Here is a 24,055-nt window from a genome sequence, read left to right as displayed (position 1 = left end):
CCCGTCCCCAGCCCCGCTCCGGCCCAGCGCTCCCTACCTCGGCCAAGGGGCGGGGCGCACCCCGCGGACGCGCGCGGGCGGCGAAGTGGGCGTGTCCCGCGGGCGCGCGCGGGCGGCGGAGGGGGCGTGTCCCGCGGGCGGCGGCGGCGGCGGCGCGGGCCGGGTGCGCGGCGCAGCCTCCTGTGCTGGAATGTGCGGCTCCCGCGAGCTTGCGGCGCAGCAGCAGAGCGAGCGCCGCCGAGGCCCCGGGCCCCAGACCTCGGCGGCGGCCGGGACAGCAGGGCGAGAGCCCGCGGCCTGAGCACTCCGCAGTCCCACTCCCGGGCCTTCGCGGGCCTCGACGGCCCCAGCGCCCAACTTTTCCACCCTCCCTCTCCCCTCCCCCGAAACTCCTGCAACAAAGAAAAGTAGTCGGAGAAGGAGCGGCGACGCCAGGTCCCCAGCCCCTCCTGGCCGAGGAAGGCCGGTAAGCGCGGCGCGGGGCCGGGGGCTCGGGGCGGGTGGGGGAGGGCCGGCCGGGCGGCGGCGGCGGCGGCGCCCGCGGGAGGGGGAGGGCGCGGAAGGACGCGGAGCGAGGCGCTGTCCAGGGCTGATTTGCAGATACTGTGGCTCCGGCGGCGGCGGCGGCCGCGCCGGACGGGGGCGGGCGGCGGGACGGGATCGGGTTACACCGGCGCGGCCCCGGGGGGCTGGGCCGGGGGCGTCCGTGGGGAGCGGCGTGGCGCGGGGACCCCCTCCCCGGTCGAGGCCGGCCTCTGCCTCCGCGCGGGCCCGGCGCCTCTCGGAGTCGGGCGCCGAGGCCGCGGCGCGGAGCTGCGTGGGGCCCGAGTCCTGAAACTTCCTCCTCGCCCTCCCGCTGCTCGCAGGTCCCGCCGCAGCCCCTCGCGGCCCGCGGCCCATGTCCCCCTCCCTTCGCGGCCTCTCCCTTTCGCCGGAAGGCGCCGTTGAGTGCGGCCGGGCGGGTTGAGTCAGCCTGGGGCCCGGGCGGTTCCGCCAATGGGGCTGGACAGCGATTTCTGCGCTCGGGCCGCTTCCCCGCCGCGGCGTCCCGCGCCCGGCCGCCTCGCCTCCCGGGGCGTCAGGCCGAGGGCGCGCGTCCCGCGGGGCGCCGTGGGGGAGTGAGCGCGCAAACTTCCGGGGGTCGGCCGGCGCGCGTGGGGGGCCCCCTCTGGCGCTCGGGGCGGGCGCCTCGGGGGGGCGCCGCGGAGCCTGTCGGCCCTGCGCGGAGGGCTCGCCCGGGAGCCGGGAGAGGAGCAGGGACGCCGGCGACGCGGTAACTTTCCTCTTCCCCGGCGCGGGTCCGAGGGCCGGAGCGGGGGCTGCTGCCCCGGGGGAGACGCTGTCTGGCCAGGCGGCGCCCCGAGTTGGCCCTCCTGGCCTTTTTTGGTGTTGGGGAGCCCAGGGAAGGCCTCGGGGCGAGGGTTGGGGCAGCTCCCGCGAACTGGTGTGTAAATGTGTGCCGCGAGCGGGGCGAGCCGAGAGGAAGCGAGAGCGCCCGAGTTTGCAAAGAGCTGCTTTGTGTTTGGTATTTTGAGAAAATGGCCGAATGCCTATTTCAGCCAGGAATGCCGCCGCCGAGGCAGGCGCCGGGGGCAGCGGCGCGTAGGAATCCGTGCAGCACGTTGGGGTTCGGAGCTTTGCTCGGACGGTCTGCCGGACACACGTTGAGATTTCTTGAGGGGTGGTCGTGAGGGTTGGGGGGACCATTAGGAAAGTCGATGTTTGGGTAAATAACCGAGGAGCCCGGACGATCAGCCTTGGGACAGCTTTTGCCCTCGGTTTGTTTTCTGTGATGGCATTTGATTCCAACTTTTTGCGGGTACGTATAACTCAACCGGTTTGCGTTCATACGCTTCGGTGAAACGGATTACTTTTTTTTTTTTTTTTTGTATTTTGGGCTAAACTTTTTTAGTTTTCTTGCCACTTATTTTGACTTTTCTAATTTGCAAGAGAACACCTCCTTTGAGAATAGCACCTTTGGGATGGAGCCTGGTTAAGACGGTTTAAAAAGCCCTACATGTTTTCAAGAAGGTGATCTTGTAATGGCTTCCACTAGGCAAGTAGGCCAAGTCAAGCACAATGCAAGAAAGTTGCTGATTGTCGAGTTGAATTGTATGATTACTTTTAGTAGGTGGTTTGAAAGATTATTTTCAGTTTTGAGTACACCAAACTTACTTTTTCTCAGGAAAAAGGGTCCGTAATTTTTTCCCCCCTTAAACAGGTCAAATCAGCAAAAAATAAGAAACAAAGTGGTACTTTTTCACAGTAGTTTTCTCCTGTGGAGTTAGTTGAGGTAATGTGAATTTAAGTTCAGTTGACCAATTTATTACAGGCTTCTACTTTCTAGACATGTTTGTCTGGCTTTTGGATTTCTCCCTTTTCTGATTTAGACCAGTAAATGTTGGAGGATTTGGGAGGCTAGCTGTTTACTATTCACATATTGAATTTTAAAAGTAATTTAATTAACATTAAAAATGAAACCTTCTGTTTTGTTTGTTTTTTTGCATCAGAAAAGTTAAAAGTGCTTGCCAGTGGTAGACCTACTTGGTGGACCTAATTATGTCAAAAACTTGATAAAGTTTTTCGGAGGGGGAGGGGTAATAGACTTTTTTTTTTTTTGGTTATGCAGTAAAGAATTTGAAATTACAAAAAGATTTTAAAGGCTTCTTTTTAGTAGTTAATGAAGTTCATTGAGCTTAGAGATTATATTGGAAATGTGTTTTTTGAAAGATATGAAGAATTACGGTAGTGTTTTGGTTTTAGACCAGTAAATATTGTGTTTAAACTGGTGCTTTTGTGTTTTGTTTTGTTTTGAATTCAGAATACAGTCATGGCCACCCAGGTAATGGGGCAGTCTTCTGGAGGAGGAGGGCTGTTCAACGGCAGTGGCAACATTGGCATGGCCTTGCCTAACGATATGTATGACTTGCATGACCTCTCCAAAGCTGAATTGGCTGCTCCTCAGCTCATCATGTTGGCAAATGTGGCCTTAACTGGGGAAGTAAATGGCAGCTGCTGTGATTACCTAGTTGGCGAAGAAAGGCAGATGGCAGAATTGATGCCTGTTGGGGATAACAACTTTTCAGATAGTGATGGAGAAGGACTTGAGGAGTCTCCTGAAATAAAAGGTGAACCCAGTGGCCTGGGAAACATGGAACTGGAAAGTTTGGAACTCAGTGTTGCAGAACCACAGCCTGTGTTTGAGGTATCAGCTGCCCCAGAAATTTACAGCTCAAATAAAGAGCTTCCTCCTGAGACACCTGGAGCAGAGGACAAATCCAAGACCTTGAAGACCAAACCCTTTCGTTGTAAGCCATGCCAATATGAAGCAGAATCTGAAGAACAGTTTGTGCATCACATCAGAGTTCATAGTGCCAAGAAGTTTTTTGTGGAAGAAAGTGCAGAGAAGCAAGCAAAAGCCAGGGAATCTGGCTCTTCCACTGCTGAAGAGGGAGATTTCTCCAAAGGCCCCATTCGCTGTGACCGCTGTGGCTACAATACCAATCGATACGATCACTATACTGCTCACTTGAAACACCATACTAGAGCTGGTGATAATGAGCGAGTCTACAAGTGCATCATTTGCACATACACCACAGTAAGCGAATATCACTGGAGAAAACACTTAAGAAACCATTTTCCAAGGAAAGTATACACATGTGGAAAATGCAACTATTTTTCAGACAGAAAAAACAATTATGTTCAACATGTTCGAACTCATACAGGTAAGAGGACCTTTGCAGTCCATAACTTCAACTCACTTCTGATAGTTAATTGAGTGGGTAGTTAACAATAATGCTAAAAAAAGGGGGGAGGGACTGGGTTCAAACCCTGATTCGATTATTTGCTGTCTTTGAACATGTTATTTATTCTCTGTGCCTCAGTTTCTCCATGGAGGTAACTATACTATAGAATTAACCCTTTGCAGTCATATTAAATTTGGACATGGGTGTCGTACTGGTCGGATTTAATTTCCATTGAAAGAGCAGTGATCATAACATGCAAGATTATGAAGGATAAACAAGATTTATTAAATCTTTTTTGGAACTACGTCACTACTAGTAGAATCACTACAAACGTTAATCACTTTCTACATCAGAGTCAGTATTCAAGGTGCCAAAATAAAACTCTTCATCGTTACTTTCAGATTCGCAGTACACTGCTTTCGGTAACTTTCTTTTTGCCATTTGGGAGTATTATTTTGAAATATCTTAACAAGCGAGAATGCCTAATTACAGTTAAACGTAATTTGCAAAGCTTTATTTGAAATTCTGCGAAGTATCTCCAAAGCTTGTCGATTTCTTCACTCTCAAAAGGCGACTGTTTTGCATGGCGAGTGTGGAACGGCCGCGTTTGTTTATATTGTTTCGTTATCTCCGATTTGTCGGGGCAATGTTTTGGTTCGTGACAAGGTCGCTTAGACGCTTAAGAGCTTTTCAGAGAAATTATGAACTGATAAATGAATGAATAGAGTTAAGATTCATACGGTTCCTTGCTGTGGTGGCTGAGAGCAGACATACGACCGGAACGGTAAAAAAGCTTTGGTGGCTGAGAGTAGACAAACGACCGCAAAGGGCTAAAGGATCTAGTGAGGAACACAAATCAAGTACTGACTGTTATATGGAAGAATATTCAAGAGAAATCTTACCAATGTTCTTTCTAAAATACATACTTTAACAACTTGGGATAGACCATTTAGCCAGCTTAGACTACTGTTTTTGTTAGAAGATGTATTTAGTTGGCAGTGAATACATCTAGATGCATACAGTAGTTTCCCGAAGGAATTTAGAACTTTGATAAAAAAGAAAAAAACTAACCCTTGCATAACCACATTTTACAGAGCCTCAAACTATTTAAAACATTTGACTTGGGATATTGAGCTCCTAAATGGAACAACTTGTCCCCAAAACACAGAAATGTGAGAATTTTTTCAAGTATTGGTGGCATTATCACTCAAATTATTTTCCTAAGAAAGCAACCACATGTGGAAAATGCAACTATTTTTCAAACAAAAAGTAATGTTCAACATATTTGAACTCATACAGGTAAGAGGACCTTTCTAATTTATAAGTAAGTGCCTTCTTTCAAAAAAATGGAACAATCTTAAAAATAGGAACAATTGCAAACATCTCAAAAGTAAAGAGAATGCTACACTGCACCAACATATACCCAACAGTTAGAAATATTTTGTCACATTTTGCAATTCATTTTAAAAAATAACAGCTTTATTGAGATATACTCTACTACCACACAATTCATCTATTTAAAGTTACAGTTCAGTGGTTTTAATATATTCACAGTGCTGGAGAGAATTATGCTAGGTGAAATAAGCCAGTCAGAGAAAGGCAAGTACCATATCATTTCACTTAATATGTGGAATCTAATGAACAAAATAAACACAAATAGAAAACAGACACCATGGTAATTACCAGAGGGGAAGGATAGTGGGGGGGGGGGGGGGCCGGGGGAGAGGGGAGTAGAAGAAGGTATGTGGGGATAAATGGTGGTGAAAGGAGACTTAGGGTGGTGAACATAATACATTTTACAGTTGATGTATTAAAAGAATTGTACACCTGGAACCTATATAATTTTATTAGCCAATGCTACCCCAATAAATTCAATTAAAAGTGTATATTCACAGTGTTGTGCAGCCATTACCACTATCAATTTTAGGACATCTTCACCCAAAAAGAAACTGTCAGTAGTCACTTCCCATTTCTCCTCAGTACCTCTTAATTGTTGGCTTTTACATTTACTTTAAAATTTTTGTAATTAGGAATCTCATTTTTTAAAATAAATGTTTGTAACTATAGGTAGTTACTTTTTAAAAACATTTTTATTGATTTCATAGAGGAAGGGAGAAGGAAACGTTAATGAGAATCATTGATCGGCTGCCTCCTGCACGCCCCCTACTGGGGATTGACCCTGCAACTCGGCTTGTGCCCTGACGAGAAGTGAACCCTGACCTACTGGTTCATAGGTTGATGCTTAACCATTGAGCCACAGTGGCCAGGCTGGTAGTTATTTTAATTTACATTACATTTTCCTGGTAAGGGTTGGTACTTTTCAGGTCTGATTACTGGTCTGAACAATCTAGTACTGTACTCTTGGGTCACAAGTGAAAAGGGACTATTGGGATGCTGTTTGGTTGTAGGAGTTGTGTCTCTGTAGAACTGAATCCCACAGGTGAAAGTGAGATACCGGGAAGGTAAATTGATATTGCTTTGTGTGAGTGGTAGATTTTAAACTTGGAGGTGAAATTCCATTGAAGGAAAGAAGCCTGCAGCAAGATTTCTTTTTTAAAAAAAAAAATATATTTTATTGATTTTTCACAGAGAGGAAGGGAGAGCGGTTAGAGAGTTGGAAACATCGATGAGAGAGAATCATTGATTGGCTGCCTCCGGCACACCGGCTACTGGGGATGTGCCCACAACCAAGGTACATGTCCTTAGCCAGAATCGAACCTGGGACCTTTCAGTCCACAGGCCAACACTCCATCTACTGAGCCAAACCGGTTAGGGCTGCAGCAACATTTCTAAGCCCCAGCAGATGGCTTCTGCATTTAAAGTTTTAAAATCTAGTCAAGTAGCCTAGCCAGCGGCATTGCTCAGTGGTTGAGCATTGACCTATGAACCAGGAGGTCATGGTTCGATTCCCGGTCAAGGCACATGCTTGGGTTGCTAGCTCGATCTCCCCGGTGGGGGTGGGAGGGGAGGTGCAGGAGGCAGCTGATCAGTGATTCTCTCACATCATTGATGTTTCTATCTCTCCCTCTCTGAAATCAATTAAAAAAATATAAAAAATCTAGTCAAGTAAAAGAATTTGTAGTCCTTTGGAATTTGTTGTAACCTATAAATGAATGTCTCCATGCCAAAGCATTTTATTTCAAAACTAAAGAAGTTCAAACGTTACAAAAATACTATAACTGAAGTGCATGACTTTTATGTGTACACCTTGATGAAGTTTTATGAATAAATATATTCATAACCACCATGCAAGTCAACAGAGACTATTACCAGCACCCCAGTGCCTTTGTCGTATTAAATTTTGGGGGTGGTGGAGGGCAGTTTCACTTTGATAACTTCAGAACTGTTGGGTCACTGAACTGTTTAAAAGTGTCCCCCAGAGCTATAACTGTTTTCTTTTTTATTATTTTTTATTGAATTTATTGGGATGACACTGGTTAAAAAAAATTTAAAATGTTTTCAACAATAATCTAAATGGTTGATGTAACATTTTTAGAAGAAAAAAGAAAATGAAGACAGTTGAAAAGATTTCAGTTTTTGTATATTTCCAGTTTTTTGTGTAAAGAGTTATTTTAAAAACAGGAACTCTACTTTTTGCCATTTCTTAATTTTTATTGTAGTGGTTATTTTAATCTAGTCATAGTATAGGTCAGTGGTTGGCAAACTCATTAGTCAACAGAGCCAAATATCAACAGTACAACAATTGAAATTTCTTTTGAGAGCCAGATTTTTTAAACTTAAACTATATATGTAGGTACCTTAATTAGGGTACTCCTAAGGCTTGGGAAGAGCCACACTCAAGGGGCCAAAGAGTTGCATGTGGCGCAGTTTGCCGACCTCGGGAATAGGTGGCTATATTTTACGTAGTTAAACCATCCATTACTTAACATTTTCTCCACATTAATTTGAGGTTGATATTTTCACAATAAGATTATATATTATATAGCTAACACTGGTTGTATGGATTTCACATTTTATTGTCAAACCGATTTGGTCTTTATGCTTTCTAAAAAGATTTTTCCATCCTATTACCTTGTGATTTTTATTTTATTTTTTTGAGAATTTTTATTTGAGCCCAAACTGATGACAATTACTGGGAAGCAAGATCTCCAATGCTTCTTACCTTTTGATTAAAAAACCCCACAATTTGGTGGTATATAAATGGAAGGATAATTTGATTATGTAAATTCTGAGAGTATCTCTGCTATTAAACCCATGGCTCTAAATATTGTATTTCTGAAAATAAATTAATCTAGTGCTGAACAGTAGAGATAAGAAATGGCAGCAGAATCACTTATTTCTCATTAGGTAGTCTAGCTTTCAGAGTAAATGAGTTTCTTCTTTTATTGAGTAATCAATGCTAGGTACTTTATTCTATTCTATGCTAATCTTAGAACAACCTATTAATGAAACAGGTTTGCCAGACATTAGCCTTTGATTACTTACTGAGAGGAAAACTTCTGGTTTAAAAGCTTGAAGTGCTGGGCCCAAGGTCACATGCAAGAGATTTGAAATCTGAATCTCTTTATAGGTAATTAGTATGGTGGGGATGAGGATTGTTTTCATTAGTCTTAAATAAAAAGATTTTTAATTTTGTGGCTTAGATATTTAACCAGTTCACAAATTGTACTTTATTTTTTATTTTATATTGATTTTTTTAGATTGAAAGGAAGGAAGAGAGAGAGACTGAGATTGAGATTGATTTGTTTGACCCATTTTTGCATTCATTGTGCCATGTCTGGGATCGAGCCAGCAACCTTGATATAGCTGGACAACATTCTAACCTACTGAGTTACCTGGTCAGGGTCACAAATTCTTCTTTAAAAGATGACATTTTTGCCTGTATGTGTGACTGAAAAATCACTGTTTTGTAGATTGTGCCTATAGTGTAGAATTGCACAGATAGAATCAATCTATTTTGTTATAAAGAATTTAAAAGTAAATTATTCTTTATTGATTCTTCATGTTAATCTACACTAGTATTTAATTTTATTTCATTAACTTTTAAAATAACAGCTTAATAGAATTTACATGCCATACAATTCACTATGAATAGGCCTGTTCTGGACATTTCATATATAAGGTATCCTCAAAAAATGTATACACACTGAGTAATTATAAAGACAGTGTTTATTTAAATATATTTCATTTTCAAAATTGAGCTATGAGCTGTTAAAGTGTGTATACATTTTTGGGGGGACACCCTGTATATGGAATCATTCAATATGTGGTCCTGTGGGATTACCTTTTCCCCCCTTAGCAAAATGCTTTCCAAGTTCATTCATATTGTATGTACAATACTTATTTTCCTTTAATTGCCATATAATTTTTTATGGGCACACAACATTTCTTTTTATTTATTTTTTTAAAATATATTTTATTGATTTTTTTTTTTTACAGAGAGGAAGGGAGAGGGATAGAGAGGTAAAAACATCAATGAGAGAGAAACATCGATCAGCTGCCTCCTGCACACTCCCCAGGATGTGCCCGCAACCAAGGTACATGCCCTTGACCGGAATCGAACCCGGGACCCTTGAGTCCGCAGGCTGATGCTCCATCCACTGAGCCAAAACAGTTAGGGCACAACATTTCTTTTTACATTTAAATTATTTATTATTTATTACATATGTCTCCTTAGGTGTACAACATTTTGTTTATCCATTCATCAGTTAATGGGTGTTTGGTTTGTTTACACTTTCTGGCTATTATGAAAGATGCTATTATGAACATTTCTTGAACAAGTTTTTTTAACCTATCTATCTATATGGAATTGCTGTGCTGAATAGGTAACTAACCATGTTTAATCATATGAGGAACTGCCAATTATTTTCTGAAGTGGCTGCATTAATTTTACAATCCCAGTAATGTATAAGGGTTTCAATTTCTCCACATCCTAGCCAATATTTGTTAATATCTGCCACTTTGATTGTAGGCAACCAAGTGGGTATGAAGTCTTCATCTTATTTTGATTTGCATTTCCCTCGTGGCTAATGATATTGTGCATTTTTCCATTTTCTTATTGGCCATTTGTGGATATTCTGTAAAGAACTACTTTTTTTGTTAAATTAAATCTTTATTGTTCAGATTATTACAGTTGTTCCTCTTTTTCCCCCCATAGCTCCCCTCCACCTGGTTCCCACTCCACCCTCTGGGCTCCCCCCTCACTGTCCTCATCCATAGGTGTACGATTTTTGTCCAGTCTTTTCCCACACCCCCACACCCCTGTCCCCCCTGAGAATAGTCAGTCCACTCCCTATCTATGCCCCTGATTCTATTATATTCACCAGTTTATTCTGTTCATCAGATTTTTTATTCACTTGATTTTTAGATTCGCTTGTTGATAGATGTGTATTTGTTGTTCATAATTTGTATCTTTACCTTTTTCTTCTTCGTCTTCTTAAAGGATACCTTTCAGCATTTCATATAATACTGGTTTAGTGGTGATGAACTCCTTTAGCTTTTTCTTATCTGTGAAACTCTTTATCTGACCTTCAGTTCTGAATGATAGCTTTGCTGGGTAAAGTAATCATGGTTGTAGGTTCTTGCTATTCATCACTTTGAATATTTCTTGCCACTCCCTTCTGGCCTGCATAGTTTCTGTTGAGAAATCAGCTGACAGTCGTATGGGTACTCCCTTGTAGGTAACTGACTTTTTTTCTCTTGCTGCCTTTAAGATTGACTCTTTGTCTTTTGCTCTTGGCATTTTAATTATGATGTGTCTTGGTATGGTCCTCTTTGGATTCCATTCCTTTTGTTTTTGTTTGGGGTTCTTTGTGCTTCCTGGACTTGTAAGTCTATTTCTTTCACCAGGTAGGGGAAGTTTTCTGTCATTTTTTCAAGTTGGTTTTCAATATCTTGCTCTCTCTCTTCTTCTGGCACCCCCATAATTCGGATGTTGGTATGCTTGAAGTTGTCCCAGAGGCTCCTTACACTGTCTTCATATTTTTGGATTCTTTTTTCTTTTTGTTTTTCCGGTTGGGTGTTTTTTGCTTCTTCGTATTTCAAATCGTTGACTTTATTCTTGCAATCCTCTAGTCTGCTGTTGGAACTCTGTATAATATTCTTTATTTCAGTCAGTGTATGCTTAATTTCTAGTTGGTCCTTGTTCATATCCTCGAGGGTCTCACTAGATTTCTTGAGGGTCTCACTAAGTTTATCGGTGGTTTCTAGAAAATTCTTGAAAAACCTTATAAGTGTGGTTTTGAACTCTATATCCTGTAGTTTGCTTTCCTCCATTTCTGTCATTTGTGACCTGTTTCTTTGTCTCCGCATTTTTTGTTTCCCTGTGTTGATAGAGTGGCTTTCTGTGCTAGGTGTCCTATAGGGACTAGTGACTCAGCCTCTCCAATTACCTGAGGTGGACACTCTTGGTGCACCCCTTTGTGGGCTTTGTGCACAGTCTTGTTGTAGTTAAGCCTTGATTGTTGTAGGTATCACTGGGAGGAATTGACCTCCAGGCCAATTGGCTGTGAGAATCAGCTGTGTCTGCAGTGAGAGAACTTCTGTGCTGGAGACACCCTTCTGGGGCAAGACTTGCTTCAGTGGGGTTTTGGTGCTCACTGAGTCTGCCCCCTGAGTGTGTCCCTTATGGATCTGAGGAGTTGTAATCTGGATGGTCCCACTCTGACCACTGGGTACACTGGCTCTTGGATCTCTAAGGAGGTGCTAATTTAGCCCCTGCCTGAGGCTACCCAGCAGGAGCTATGGAGAGATCTGCAAATTCCTCTTCTTTGGGGTTTGGAGCTGCCTAGATGAGGCCCAGCTGTGAAGCAATGCAAGCTGCTGTGGGGCCTTGGGCCTTTTGGAAGTTCTGGGTCTCTCTGACCCAGCTGCAGATTGTTAGTTTATCAGATTGCAAAGGGCCAGTCCTTTCATATGCAAAAGCCTCTGTGCACAGCTTGGGTGGGGTGGGGTCTCAGGGAATCAACAGGGCGGAGCAAATAGCTATGGCTGATCCTCAGTCCTATCCTAAGAGGCCCCGAGTCTCAGTGTCCCGATAATCATTGCAAGCACCTCTGAGAGAAAGCCGCCCTCGAGTTCCAACTGATGCCAGACAGTCCAGTTTCTCCCCGTATGAGTCTGGATCTCCAGAGACTCGCCTGGAACTGGAGTTCAGAGCAGTCGGGAGCTTGAGACTCCCTCCCGATTGAAAAAGACAACTGTGTCCTTAGTTGCCAGCCCTTTCCACATGCGCCCCCGTACCTCTGCACTTCTGCACCTCCTCTGAGTCTCAGTGTGCTTTTCTCTTTCCTTCTAGTTGTAGAATTTCCACTTAGCCTTCCTGTGGTTCTGGATGATGTCCGTTTTGTTTTAGTTGTATTTTTGAAGTGGTTGTGCGAGGCAGCAATTTCCTGTGTTTACCTATGCCGCCATCTTGGTTTCCTCTGCAACAACTTCTTTCAAGAACTACCTTTAATATTTTAAAAACTATCTTAAAATTCTTCCAGGTAAAAGTAGTCATTCTATGCTATGAGTTATTTACAGCTAATCTATAGCTACCAGCCAATTACAATTGAGCAGTTACATTTACATTTCTCACTCATCACCACATTCTTTCTTTATTCTCTTCCTTGTTTAATTTTATTAGACACATGTGTTGCTATATCTTACTATGTAGACAAAAAATAATAATTGATATTTATTGAGGGCTTTATATGTGCCAAGACACAGTGTTAAGTACACTGCATGTATTAAATTCTCACAATTCTAAAAAGTTAAGGTACTGTTACTTTTCTAGATGCAGAAACTTGCTCAAAGTTGTAATTATTATCTATGGCCAAAGACTAGATGAAACAAATTTTCAAACTTAAAAAAAGTTTGTGGTTGACAACCCACACTCAAAAACAGACACATTTCCTGTCTTTGTGTCTTAAATTCTTCAGTACTAAATCACTGGCCTCTCATCTTCAATTGCTCTGTCTATGGTTTTATGAATAAAATTTGTTTTAACACTGACATTTCATAACAGCTGTATCTACCACTGGAAATTTTTAGCTAAACAGCAAAATCCCTGCTCAAAAGCATTCTTGCTTTAAACTAACAATTTCAAATGGTAGATTTATCCTTCTTTTTTTTAAGTGTTTTTTTTTTTTTAATTGATTTCAGAGAGGGAGTGGGGAGAGAGAGAAAAGCAGCAATGATGAGAGAATCATTGATCGGCTGCCCCCTGAGCTGGGATCGAGCCCACAATCTGGGCATGTGCCCTGACTGGGAATTGAACCTTGACCTCCTGGTTCATAGGTTGACGCTCAAACACTGAGCCACACTGGCCGGGCTAGATTTATCATTTTTACAAGGATTTTTAAAAAGTTAGCTAAGCCCTAGCTGGTTTGGCTCAGTGGATAGAGCGTCGGCCTGTGGACTGAAAGGTCCTGGGTTCGATTCCTGTCAGGGGTGCATGCCCGGGTTGTGGACTCGATTCCCAGTAGTGGGCATGGAGGGGGCAGCTGATCAATGATTCTTCTCTCTCATCATTGATGTTTCTGTCTCTCCCAATCCCTTCCTCTCTGAAATCTATAAAAAAAAATTAAAAAAATAAAGTTAGCCAAAACAGAAAGAAAAAAAGTTACCCAAGGCATAGCATCAAAAAATTTGGGTAGATTTTTCTTTAAGGATAATTCTAAATTTAAAAATAAAATGCTCCTTGATGCCTTATCAAGATTACTTTCTCAGTAGTTAACATTTAATATAGTCTGGCTAGGTAGCTTCAGTTGGTTACCCGGCCTGTTAGGGCACATAAAAGAATCAACCAATGAATGCATAAATAAATGGGGCAACAAATTGCCATCTCTCTCTCTCTCTCTCTCTCTCTCTCTCTCTCTTCCTCTCTCTAAAAAATCAACAAGTTTAATATAATAATATGTAGTATTTCTGTGAAAATTAAAAGTGCTATAGAATTCAGAAAGCCAGTGCTAGTGTCAGCAAAGTTGAAATGATGTAGTTAAACCCTATATGAAGTAACTTATATTTCTAATACATTTACATAAGTTGACTATGTGCCAGGAATATGAAAATAATACACAGTACTGATAATTGTATATAATATTAGATAGTTATGTTTGCCTTATTTTATCATATTTAAGCACTAATTATATTTTTTCAGGAGAACGCCCATATAAATGTGAACTTTGCCCTTACTCAAGTTCTCAGAAGACTCATCTAACTAGACACATGCGTACTCATTCAGGTTGGTAAGAAATGGGAACTTTTCTATCATTTATGGTAAACTACCATTATAAGGAAGTTCTAGACCTGGAACTGGGTAATTATTTATGATTACATTTTTAAATATAATTTAGAAACTAGTTAAAAATCAGTATTCTATTACTATGGAGTTCTATTTAAAGGGGGGATTCTTAATGAGTCCATAGGGAGAACTTTTGTAAATGTAAATGTGTACTTTTCTGGGAGGAGGGTTCTTAATTTTCATTAGCTCTTCAATAAATTCAGTGACACATAGACCAAGGCTGGTTAATGCTTTTTGAACAACTCCTACTTTCTCAGACTCCTTCAACACAGTATGACACCAGATTTCATAGTGTGTGGTTGCCAGGCTCTATGGCAGTGATGGCGAACCTTTTGAGCTCGGCATGTCAGCATTTTGAAAAACCCTAACTTAACTCTGGTGCTGTGTCACATATAGAAATTTTTCGATATTTGCAACCATAGTAAAACAGAGACTTATATTTTTGATATTTATTTTATATATTTAAATGCCATTTAACAAAGAAAAATCAACCAAAAAAATGAGTTCATAGGTTCGCCATCACTGCTCTAGGGTTTCCTTCTGAGCTTCTCAGGTCTTGAAATTTGGATTTGTTCTATTTTGAAAGTTGGTAGGGCTTCTCTGAGGACTGATATACAAAAGCCTACCTTTAAAGAATTATACATAATTTGAGATATTAACTTAGTAGCCTATAATAGAATTCAGACAGTTACAAGTAGGAGATTCATGTACTACAGTGAAAGATCAGGATCACCAACCAGAATTGGACCCCAGTATCAAGCTGGCCAAGTTAAAAATATCAGTCTAGGTGGTCTTGTGATTGATAATTATTTCATTTTGGCCATGATTGACCCTTGGTGAACTCCATGTCTCCTTTCAGATTTAGAATATACGATATGTACCCCTGTGGGCAAACTATGCTAAATACAATCTTGTTGTTTACAAACATCTATGTAGACAAAGCACGTCAAACTCAAAGGCTAACCTGGGCCACATAAACAAGGTTTAAGTTTATGTGGGCTGCAAAAAAACAAAAGCTTCAATTTTCATAGAAACATAGGTTTTTTTCTATACAGACATGCTGAATACTAAGGGCTGAAATAAATGAATAATTGTTAACAGAAATAATAGAACATTTTAATAAAAATCACTGGTTTTTTTTCTTGCACATTAACTTACCAGACACTGAATAACTGCACAAATTAATAAGCGTAATGCAAATAAACCTATTTTCTTGTTCTCCAAAAGCGAAATATTTTCTGTTGCACACACCAAACAAGTCAGTCCAATATTAATGACGTGGCAATCAGATGCTGAAATATTCGCTGCTAGTATTAGTGGAGAGAAATGGTGCACTTGCCTGTAAGGCGCATAAGGGAAATGAATGCAACACAATTATAGTAATCAGTCATTAGCAAACGTTGTAGTTCGTTATTAATAATTATGTATAACAGGATAGTGTAAAAATTAAGTTACGAAATTTTTATTAAAATGTATCTTATATACCGTTATATTGGCTGGGCCACAAAAATATTCATTGTGGGCCGCATGTGGCCCGTGGGCCACGAGTTTGACATGCTTGATGTAGACCTACCTCCCTTAAGTTAACGGTTACTGTAAATCTGTGTGTCCAATTGGGTAGCCACTAGCTGCATGTGGTTATTGAGCTTGTGAAATGTGGTTGATTGGAATTGAGTTGTATAAATACTAAAATTCAAACAGTATGAAGAAAATCCAAATACTCTATTTTTAAAATATTAATTACATGTTGACATAATATTGAATATATTAGGCCAAATAGTAAATCCATTTTACGTTTATAATGTGACTACTGGAAAATTTAAAATTAAATATGTTGCTTGCATTTTTTAAAAAATATATATGTTTTAATTGATTTCAGAGAGGAAGAGAGAGAGAGAGAAACATCAATTATGAGAGAGAATCATTGATCTTCTATCCTCTTGCAAGCCCCACACTGGGGATCAAGCTGCAACTTGGGCATGTGCCCTGACTGGGAATTGAACCATAACCTCCTGGTTCATAGGTTGACACTCAACCACTGAGCCGTGCTGGTTGGGCTTGCTTGCATTTTATTGTTATTGAATATAGCTGTCTTATGTCAGTGATAAGACTGGTTATAGTACAGATTCTGATTTATGAAGGGGTCACATAGTATGCTTGCTAGCCTTTCTTGACCCTACATGCCTGACATGTTAATATATACTTTGAGTGTACCTTCTAAATCTCCAAAGCTATTGAGTTGGATCACTTAACCAGAACCTGGCTATGTTACCTTTCAGTGTTTCCTGGTTTCATTTTCTGAGGGTAACTTGGATGATATCTAAAGCTTTGCTGAGTCTAGTAGACATATGTCCTGTTGGTAGATAGTATGCTCTAGCCCTTAAATAAAACATTTAAAAGCTTTACACAAGTTAATTCATTTAATTATCCTATCCTATATAACAAAACCCTAATATGCAAATTGACCAAACCACAGGACAACGGGTTGCTATGACGTGAACTGACCACCAGGGGGCAGATGCTCGATGCAGGAGCTGCCTCCTGGTGGTCAGTGTGCTCCCACAGAGGGAGCTCTGCTCAGCCAGAAGCCAGGCTCACGGCTGGAAAGCGCAGCAGACAGTTAAGGAGCGAGGGGTCCCGGACTGCAAGAGGGATGTCTGCTGGCTTAGGTCCGATCCCCCCCGTGGACATCCCCTGAGGGGTTCCAGACTGTGAGAGGGCACAGGCTGGGCCGAGAGACTCACACACAGACACACACACACAGTGCACGAATTTCGTGCACTGGGCCTCTAGTGATATATAAGTTCTAGTACCATTTCACAAATGTGGAAACTAAGGCATTGAGGAAATGTGACCATTTTTCTTGTAGAATGCCCTCCTTCTGGATTTGTCCTTACTTGCTTTTTCATGGTGTCATTTAGTTTTTCTCTGTCCCTGTGTCTTGTATTACTTATATGCCGGAAATTAAATCTAAATGCTTGATACTTCATGATTTAAAGTCATATCTGGTTGACCTGTACTATTAGAATGACAAAGTACTTATATCTTCATTGAAATACTTTTGTCATTGTATAAGGATTTATCTATGGTGTTTTAATAATCTTTGCCCGAACAATTTTGAGTGTGCTAACTGTTGTTTTTGGGTTTTCTTTGCTATATATTTTCTTTTGAATTATTATTTTTTAAAGATTTTAAAAATATATTTTTTATTGATTTTGGAGAGGGAGAGGGAAAGAGAGATAGAAACATCAATGATGAGAGAGAATCATTGATTGGCTGCCTCCTGCATGCCCTCTACTGGAGATTGAGCCCACAACCTGGGCATATGCCCTGAGTGGGAATTGAACCTTGACCTCCTGGTTCATAGGTTTATGCTCAACCACTGACCCACACTGGCCAGGCTTCCTTGCTATTCTTTTTGAGCTATTCTTTAAAACAAACAAAAAACTATACCATACTTTATTTTTTTAAATATGTTTTTATTGATTTTTGAGGTTTTCTAATACAAACAGGATTTTATGGCAATAGAAGGAAAATTGGAGCAAGTAAATTATGCTGCCATCAAATTTTAAACAGATTTCTACATCTTCCCATTCCTTGACTAATGCTTGCTATGTAAATATCCTCATTTACTAGGGTTTTTAAAATGGTGCTATTTTCCTTATAATTCTTTAATTATCACAAATGTTTGTTCAGAGGTAGGGTTTATGTGGATAGGCAGGATATAATGACTCCTCCCTTCCCCCCCAATACTAAAAATTAACCAGTTTGTTCCTACAGGTAATGTATAGAGGGTGCCTGGCTAACTGCCCATGCTAAATGTGTATATGGCTAAATAATCTAAATATTAGATTAAGTATATACCTGAAACCCATATAATTTTATTAACCATGAAGTCACTCCAGTAAATTAAAATTAAAATTTTTAAAAGAAAAGAATATTTTATAGGTGAGGAAATGAGCCTTTAGAGAGTTTTCAGTACCTTGCTCAAGATCTCACAGTAAATTGCAGAATCCCATATTTGATCATCCAGATATTCTTACTCCAAAACAGTTCTTAACTATTATGCCACCTATCTTTGCCTATTCTTGTCTGTATATATAAAACAAATGCTTGTCTCCATTGAGGTGATTCACTGGAGAGAGGACAAGATACGGCCAAGCACTATGGAGTAATGTAGCATGTTGTAGAAACTTATTTACAAATTTGTTAATGAACTAACATGGAAAAGAGTTGTCCACTTAGCTACATGTCCAATCTGATGCACTTGGATATGTATTTGTTTCTGTGATCAAGTGTTTTATCATCAGACATTTTCTAATCATGTAAAGCATACCATCTACATCTACATGGTTTTACTTAATGTCTGAGTAGCTTTGCTTTATGAAAATATTAAGATGTGATATGAATTTGAGAATGTTTGAGAGATGAATTTTCATAAATGTCAATTTCCATTTTTCTACTATGCATTCCATTGGACCAGTGGGGTATGGATACCATTTGGTAATATTTACTAGTGTGTGATCTAGAGGGGTATGTATTCAGGTAGAATGTGTTACTCTTATGCCTTTAATTTGGGGGTGGGGGTTGTTCTGGTTCTGTAATGTACCTGTGATTATTACTTTGTTTGCTTATTTTACATACCATATCTATTTGTATGTCCCTTCAAATTTACCTAGTTTTCTTTGGCCGTTTTTAAAAAGAAGGTGGGTAAAAATCAAGGAGAGATTTCTGACTAGGCTATATTTTTGCTTTAAAATAGCATCTTTGGCATTGGGAAAATTTGCTGAATGACGTTTGACAGCTTTTGCCTTGATGGATAAAAGGGTTAAATTTAAAGGGGGGAAAAAGGCCCTTTGCTCCCTGAGGCTAATACAGTGTTTTAAAACTTGTGTGGAAGGCCTGGGAGTATAGCTTAGAGTATAAGTTATTTCTTTAAAGTCTCAAGACTTATCTTTAAAATATCTGAATTTTATATTCCACTCCATTATACTTTTTTTAACTAAACATAAAACATTTGAAGTTATTTTCTTTGAGGGTCCTCACTCCAAAATTACCATCCAGAGCTGAACTTGGCCAGTAATTGTTGTGTATTAACAAATGTCTGCACTTTAATAGTTCTTGAGAGCCTTAACGTTGATGAAATTTTTAGATGATGATGGCTGTGAGATACTTATTTCTTCGTTTAGTTTCACAATCAATGTCAAGGGATGGAGAAAAGATATACAAGTAAATATGGTAAATGTAAAGTGCATGAAATGGTCTTCAATATATAGTTTTTGTGGGTTTTTTGTTAGCATAATCCAATTCCTTATATTTTAATGATCTTGCATTCATTTTTTAATATGTCTTTGACGTCTCATTTACTTTTAGGTGAGAAGCCATTTAAATGTGATCAGTGTAGTTATGTGGCCTCCAATCAACATGAAGTAACTCGCCATGCAAGACAGGTTCACAATGGGCCTAAACCTCTTAACTGCCCACACTGTGATTATAAAACAGCAGATAGAAGTAACTTCAAAAAACACGTGGAGCTCCATGTTAATCCACGGCAATTCAATTGTCCTGTATGCGATTATGCAGCTTCCAAGAAGTGTAATCTGCAGTATCATTTCAAATCCAAGCATCCCACTTGTCCTAATAAAACAATGGATGTTTCAAAAGTGAAACTAAAGAAAACCAAAAAGCGAGAGGCTGACTTGCCTGATAACAATAATACCAATGAAAAAACAGAAACAGAGCAGACAAAAATAAAGGGGGATGTAGCTGGAAAGAAAAGTGAGAAGTCTATAAAAGTGGAGAAAAAAGATAATGCTTCGAAAGAGAAAAAGCCTTGTAGTAATGCTTCAATCCAGGTGACTACCAGAACTCGGAAATCAGCAATGGAAACTAGAGAGATGGATGTGCATTCAAGAACCAATGCAGAAAAAAACTGTAAAACCAAGAAAAGCAAAAGGAAGATGGAAGCTGAAGCCCATTCCATACAAGATCCTATTAATGATGAGCAACCTGTGACAAAAAAGAAAAAGAAGACAGAAAGCAAACCCAAAAATAGTCAGGAAGTACCAAAGTGTGAGAAGAAAGTGGAGGACAATAAAAAGCAAAATACTTGTGTGAAAAAAAGTACAAAGAAGAAAACTCTGAAAAATAAATCAAGTAGAAAAAGCAGCAAGCCTGCTCAGAAGGAGACTGTTCAGAGAGGGCCTGCTCAGACAGAGCCGCTGCCACCCATGGAGCCTCCTCAGGTGGGGCCTGTTCAGACAGAGCCGCCTCCTCCCATAGAGCCTGCTCCGATGGAGATTGTTCAGAAGGGGCCTGTTCAGATGGAGGAGCCTCCTGCCATGGAGCCTCCTCTCATGGAGCCTCCTCCTCTTACCGAGCCTCCAGTTCCCAAAAAGTCTCCTCGAAAAGATAATAAAAAGGAAAAGTCTAACATGCAGAGTGAAATGGCAAGGAAGGAGCAAGTCCTTATTGAAGTTGGCTTGGTGCCTGTTAAAGAAAGCCAACTTCTAAAGGAAAGTGCAAGTGCACAGGATTTCTTACCACCATTGCCAAAGGAAAACTTAGAAGAAGAGGAGTCAAAAGACCAAAAATTACTCACTGAATGTGAAGGAAGTAAAGAAGCCCCACTTCAAAAAGCAGAAGCAGAAGAGGCAGATAAGAGTCTAGCTGTTGTCAAGGAATCTGCCAATATTTCATCCTCTGAACAAAACTTGAATATGCTAGAGGGTGAAACTTCAGATGGTAAACATCAGACTGACACTAGGCTTTGTGAAATGGATATGGATACAGATGAGAACAAAACAGAGAATCTCCCTGGAAAAGACTCGGCAGTTGAAGAATCAGTTTCACCACCTCTTCTTCCTCTACCAACAGAAAAACAAGAAGCAGTGTCCAAAACTGCTGTAGCATCACCTCCTGTTACCATGGCAGTAAATGAGTCTCAGGAAATGGATGAAGATGAAGGTATCCATAGTCATGATGGAAGTGACCTAAGTGACAACATGTCGGAGGGTAGTGATGATTCTGGATTAAATGGGGCCCGGCCAGTTCCACAAGAAGCTAGTAGGAAAAATGCAAAGGAAGCCTCGACAGTCAAGGTGGCTGAGGGAGATTTTGTTTGTATCTTCTGTGATCGTTCTTTTAGAAAAGAAAAAGATTACAGCAAGCACCTCAATCGCCATTTGGTTAATGTATACTTCCTTGAAAAAGCAGCTAAAGGACAGGAGTAATTAAACTTTGGAAACGGCTTCAATTCTTAGTTTGTGAGGTCCTATTACATTTTATATTCCTTTATACTAGTAGACAACCATTTAATTTTAAAATTGCTTTAATTAGTGTCCAATGTTAATTTTTAAGTGACACTCTTTTTCTACACTCTCTTTCTTACAATTCTCTCTACCTATTGTATACATTTTAGCAAATCCAAGGGAGTTAGTGTACTAAACCAGCAGACACCTAAATCTGTTAGCTTACACATTTAATTGAAACTAGAAGGCCAAGGTAGCATAGCATTTTATTGCTTTGTTTAGCTATAACTTGTCGGTTTACCCCTAATGTCTGTCTTCCTGTTTCAGTTTAGTTCATTCTTAGTTTCTTATGTAGCTCTATAAAAATTGGCATGCTTAAATAGCAAATTACTTGAAGAATTTGCCTGCTTTATATACAGTTAGCACTTTAAAATTTTTTTAGAGATGAGAAGAGACATTTAAATTGAAGAAAAATTCTCCAAGCAATGGACATTGTTTCAGTCCAGGTATTTACTCCTGAGTTTTGATCAATATTTCTTATTTGTGTATGTTAATCATCATAAAAACAATGATTTTTGGTGTTTCTTTTCTTTCTTTCTTTTTTTTTTTTGGTGCTTTAATGGCTTAAGATATTGCACATTTTTTTTTTAACCTATGCAGTTAAATTTTTTCCTAGAAATAGCATTTGTGTTGAACAGTAACACTTTACACATATATATGCATGTTTATTTTGTCCTTTTTGGAGGAATGCTTTTAGTCTTGTTTGCAAAAGGGCAGTTTTTCTTTTGCTGCAGTTGTCTTTTTTGCAGAATATTAGTGTGTGCAAGTTGGTGAGCAAATGAAACATACAGGTTCAAGTCATTAATTTTGATTTTCACATCTTATATCTATAACTGTATTTCATATAAGTTATTTATTTTAAATGGATGTAGTAAATTCACAGCTCTCAGCTTGAACTTTGCAATAAATGAACCACTAGACTATATTGATGGGTTTTTCTCTCAAATACCAACCATAAGTAAAACTTATTGGCCTGTTTTAGTACACTACTACTTAAATGTACAGTGTTAAGTCATATCTTTGAGGAAAACCTTTTTTCATAGATGGTTGGTGTCCATATGGCTACTCAGCTGAGTAAACAATTTTGACATTTGGAAATTGCAAACCTGGAATTAAGAGACAGATAACACATTCAAATTATACAAAATATCAATTGTGAGATTCCAAAGCCATAACAATTATACAAAAAAACCTAGGATGAGAAGAAGGTAGTATGAGTGCTGGTAGACCAGCCACTACTTCCTATGAATACAATGAAAAAGGCTGGTGAACCTTAATTACAGTCCAGATTTAAAAATCACACTTTCTCAGGGATCTCCACAAACGAGTGGGTTTCCTGGCTGTCACTGTGACAGCCTCTTTGTACAGGTGAGGCCTCAAATGAAATGCAGCTATCTTGGTGTTCCTATACTTTGTAGGAAAAAATGTATATTCCCAAACTTACTTTGTTTTGGTAGGTTCTTTGGCCAGTCGCCAAAGAATATGAAAGAATCCAACAGGATTTTTCTTGTTTATAGTAGTTATTCATTGCAGTAAAAATAAACTATGATCCCAATAAGGAATCTTAAACAATTCTGATCTTCCATTTTCTATTCTGAAATAACCATTTCATATTTCATTTATTTTCTTCTCTCTGGTGATCTCTTTGAGGTGTAGGTTGCAGAATTTGATAGTACAACATGAAAAAAGATTAGGAAAAGCGTTGAAGTATGGGTGGAAAACTTGTTAAAAATTTAGGAGTGAAGTTTGAGTTAAAAGACATTTGAACTTTGAATTGACTGGGAGACCAAAGATTCAAAGAAGATGATACTCTCAAGACATGAGGAGTGAATTGTGTGTTAATAGTGTGTTTTGTGTGCATGAATGGAAATTTGTAAATGATGTTGAATTCTAGGTGAATTCTTGGCTCCGACAATCATTGTCAACAGAAGATCAAGCTGCAAATATTTATGTTTTAAAACTTAAATTATAAAGCTAGTTAAATATTTCTAACAACTAGTTTTGATGTTCATGGGTACATTTTATGTAAATTACCTTTTACATTATGAAAAAATTCATATTAAGTACAGATTGGAGATTGGGAATCAGTTTGGGGGAGAGGCTTTTGTAGATTCTTTCATACTAAAGAAAAACATTTGACTTCTTGGGAATTGACTTATTTTCTTATCTAGTTTTAAAGACGAGAATGCTAAATAAAAATATGAAGGAAAGTAAAACTCCTTATTGTTAAATTGATCCGTGAGAACATTATTAGAAATTGGGTAGGGCTTTTGAGGCCTTTCTTCCAGAAAACAAAGACTTGATTGTCAGGCCTATATTAGGTTCTGAACCTTAATGCCATGTATTTGTACTTATTAAAAATTGTTTCAGTAAAAAGCATATTAATAATATGAACTTCTGGTCTAGTTGGGAGTTCTTCCATTTGAAAAATGTGATATTTGCATGAAACTGAATCTTTGTGTTTTCTCAGTTTCCCCTCCACTGGATAGAATTTAAGCTAGACTTCCCTTTTGATAAAGAAAAAAAAGTGAACATGTTATTTGTAAATTGATGTTTAGTGACTAGAGATAAACTTGAAATACTAGAATACATTATAAGTCTAATCCTAGGTAGTCTTATGAAAATGTATCTCTTAACTATCTTTTGAATCTATTGTTTTCAATATATTTTAAGTTATATATTTTCTCTTCAGAGCTGCTTCTTTCAGGCGCTTTTTTAAATTTTATTGAAGTGTAATTTACAAGGGGCAACAT

General features: G+C 39.7%; 1 protein-coding gene across 2 annotated transcripts; it reads left to right on the top strand.

The window, feature by feature from the left end:
- Positions 1–111: 111 nt before the first annotated feature.
- Positions 112–22,978, top strand: REST (RE1 silencing transcription factor). Of its 2 annotated transcripts, none has more exons than XM_081095978.1 (4): positions 112–466; positions 2,822–3,725; positions 13,849–13,932; positions 19,366–22,978. In XM_081095978.1, exons 2-4 carry the CDS (start codon positions 2,831–2,833, stop codon positions 21,222–21,224), a joined length of 2,838 nt encoding a protein of 945 aa, XP_080952104.1. In that variant the 5' UTR covers positions 112–466; positions 2,822–2,830; the 3' UTR covers positions 21,225–22,978. The 2 variants fall into 2 exon arrangements, with proteins under 2 accessions (XP_080952104.1, XP_080952103.1); XM_081095977.1 differs by lacking the exon at positions 112–466 and adding an exon at positions 1,305–1,819.
- The last annotated feature ends 1,077 nt before the right edge of the window (positions 22,979–24,055 follow it).

The sequence above is a fragment of the Myotis nattereri genome (genome assembly GCF_964212035.1).
Source record: "Myotis nattereri genome assembly, chromosome: 1".
NCBI classification, from domain to species: Eukaryota; Metazoa; Chordata; class Mammalia; order Chiroptera; family Vespertilionidae; genus Myotis; species Myotis nattereri.
The sequence above is the reverse complement of the archived record's forward strand: the minus strand, read 5'-3'. Positions and strand labels throughout refer to the sequence as shown.

Coding starts and splice junctions, on each gene's coding strand:
- REST (XM_081095977.1), top strand. CDS start 1,793: ATGGCATTTGATTCCAACTTTTTGCGG. Junction 3,726..13,848: donor ACATGTTCGAACTCATACAG/GTAAGAGGACCT, acceptor ATATTTTTTCAG/GAGAACGCCCATATAAATGT. Junction 13,933..19,365: donor ACACATGCGTACTCATTCAG/GTTGGTAAGAAA, acceptor ATTTACTTTTAG/GTGAGAAGCCATTTAAATGT.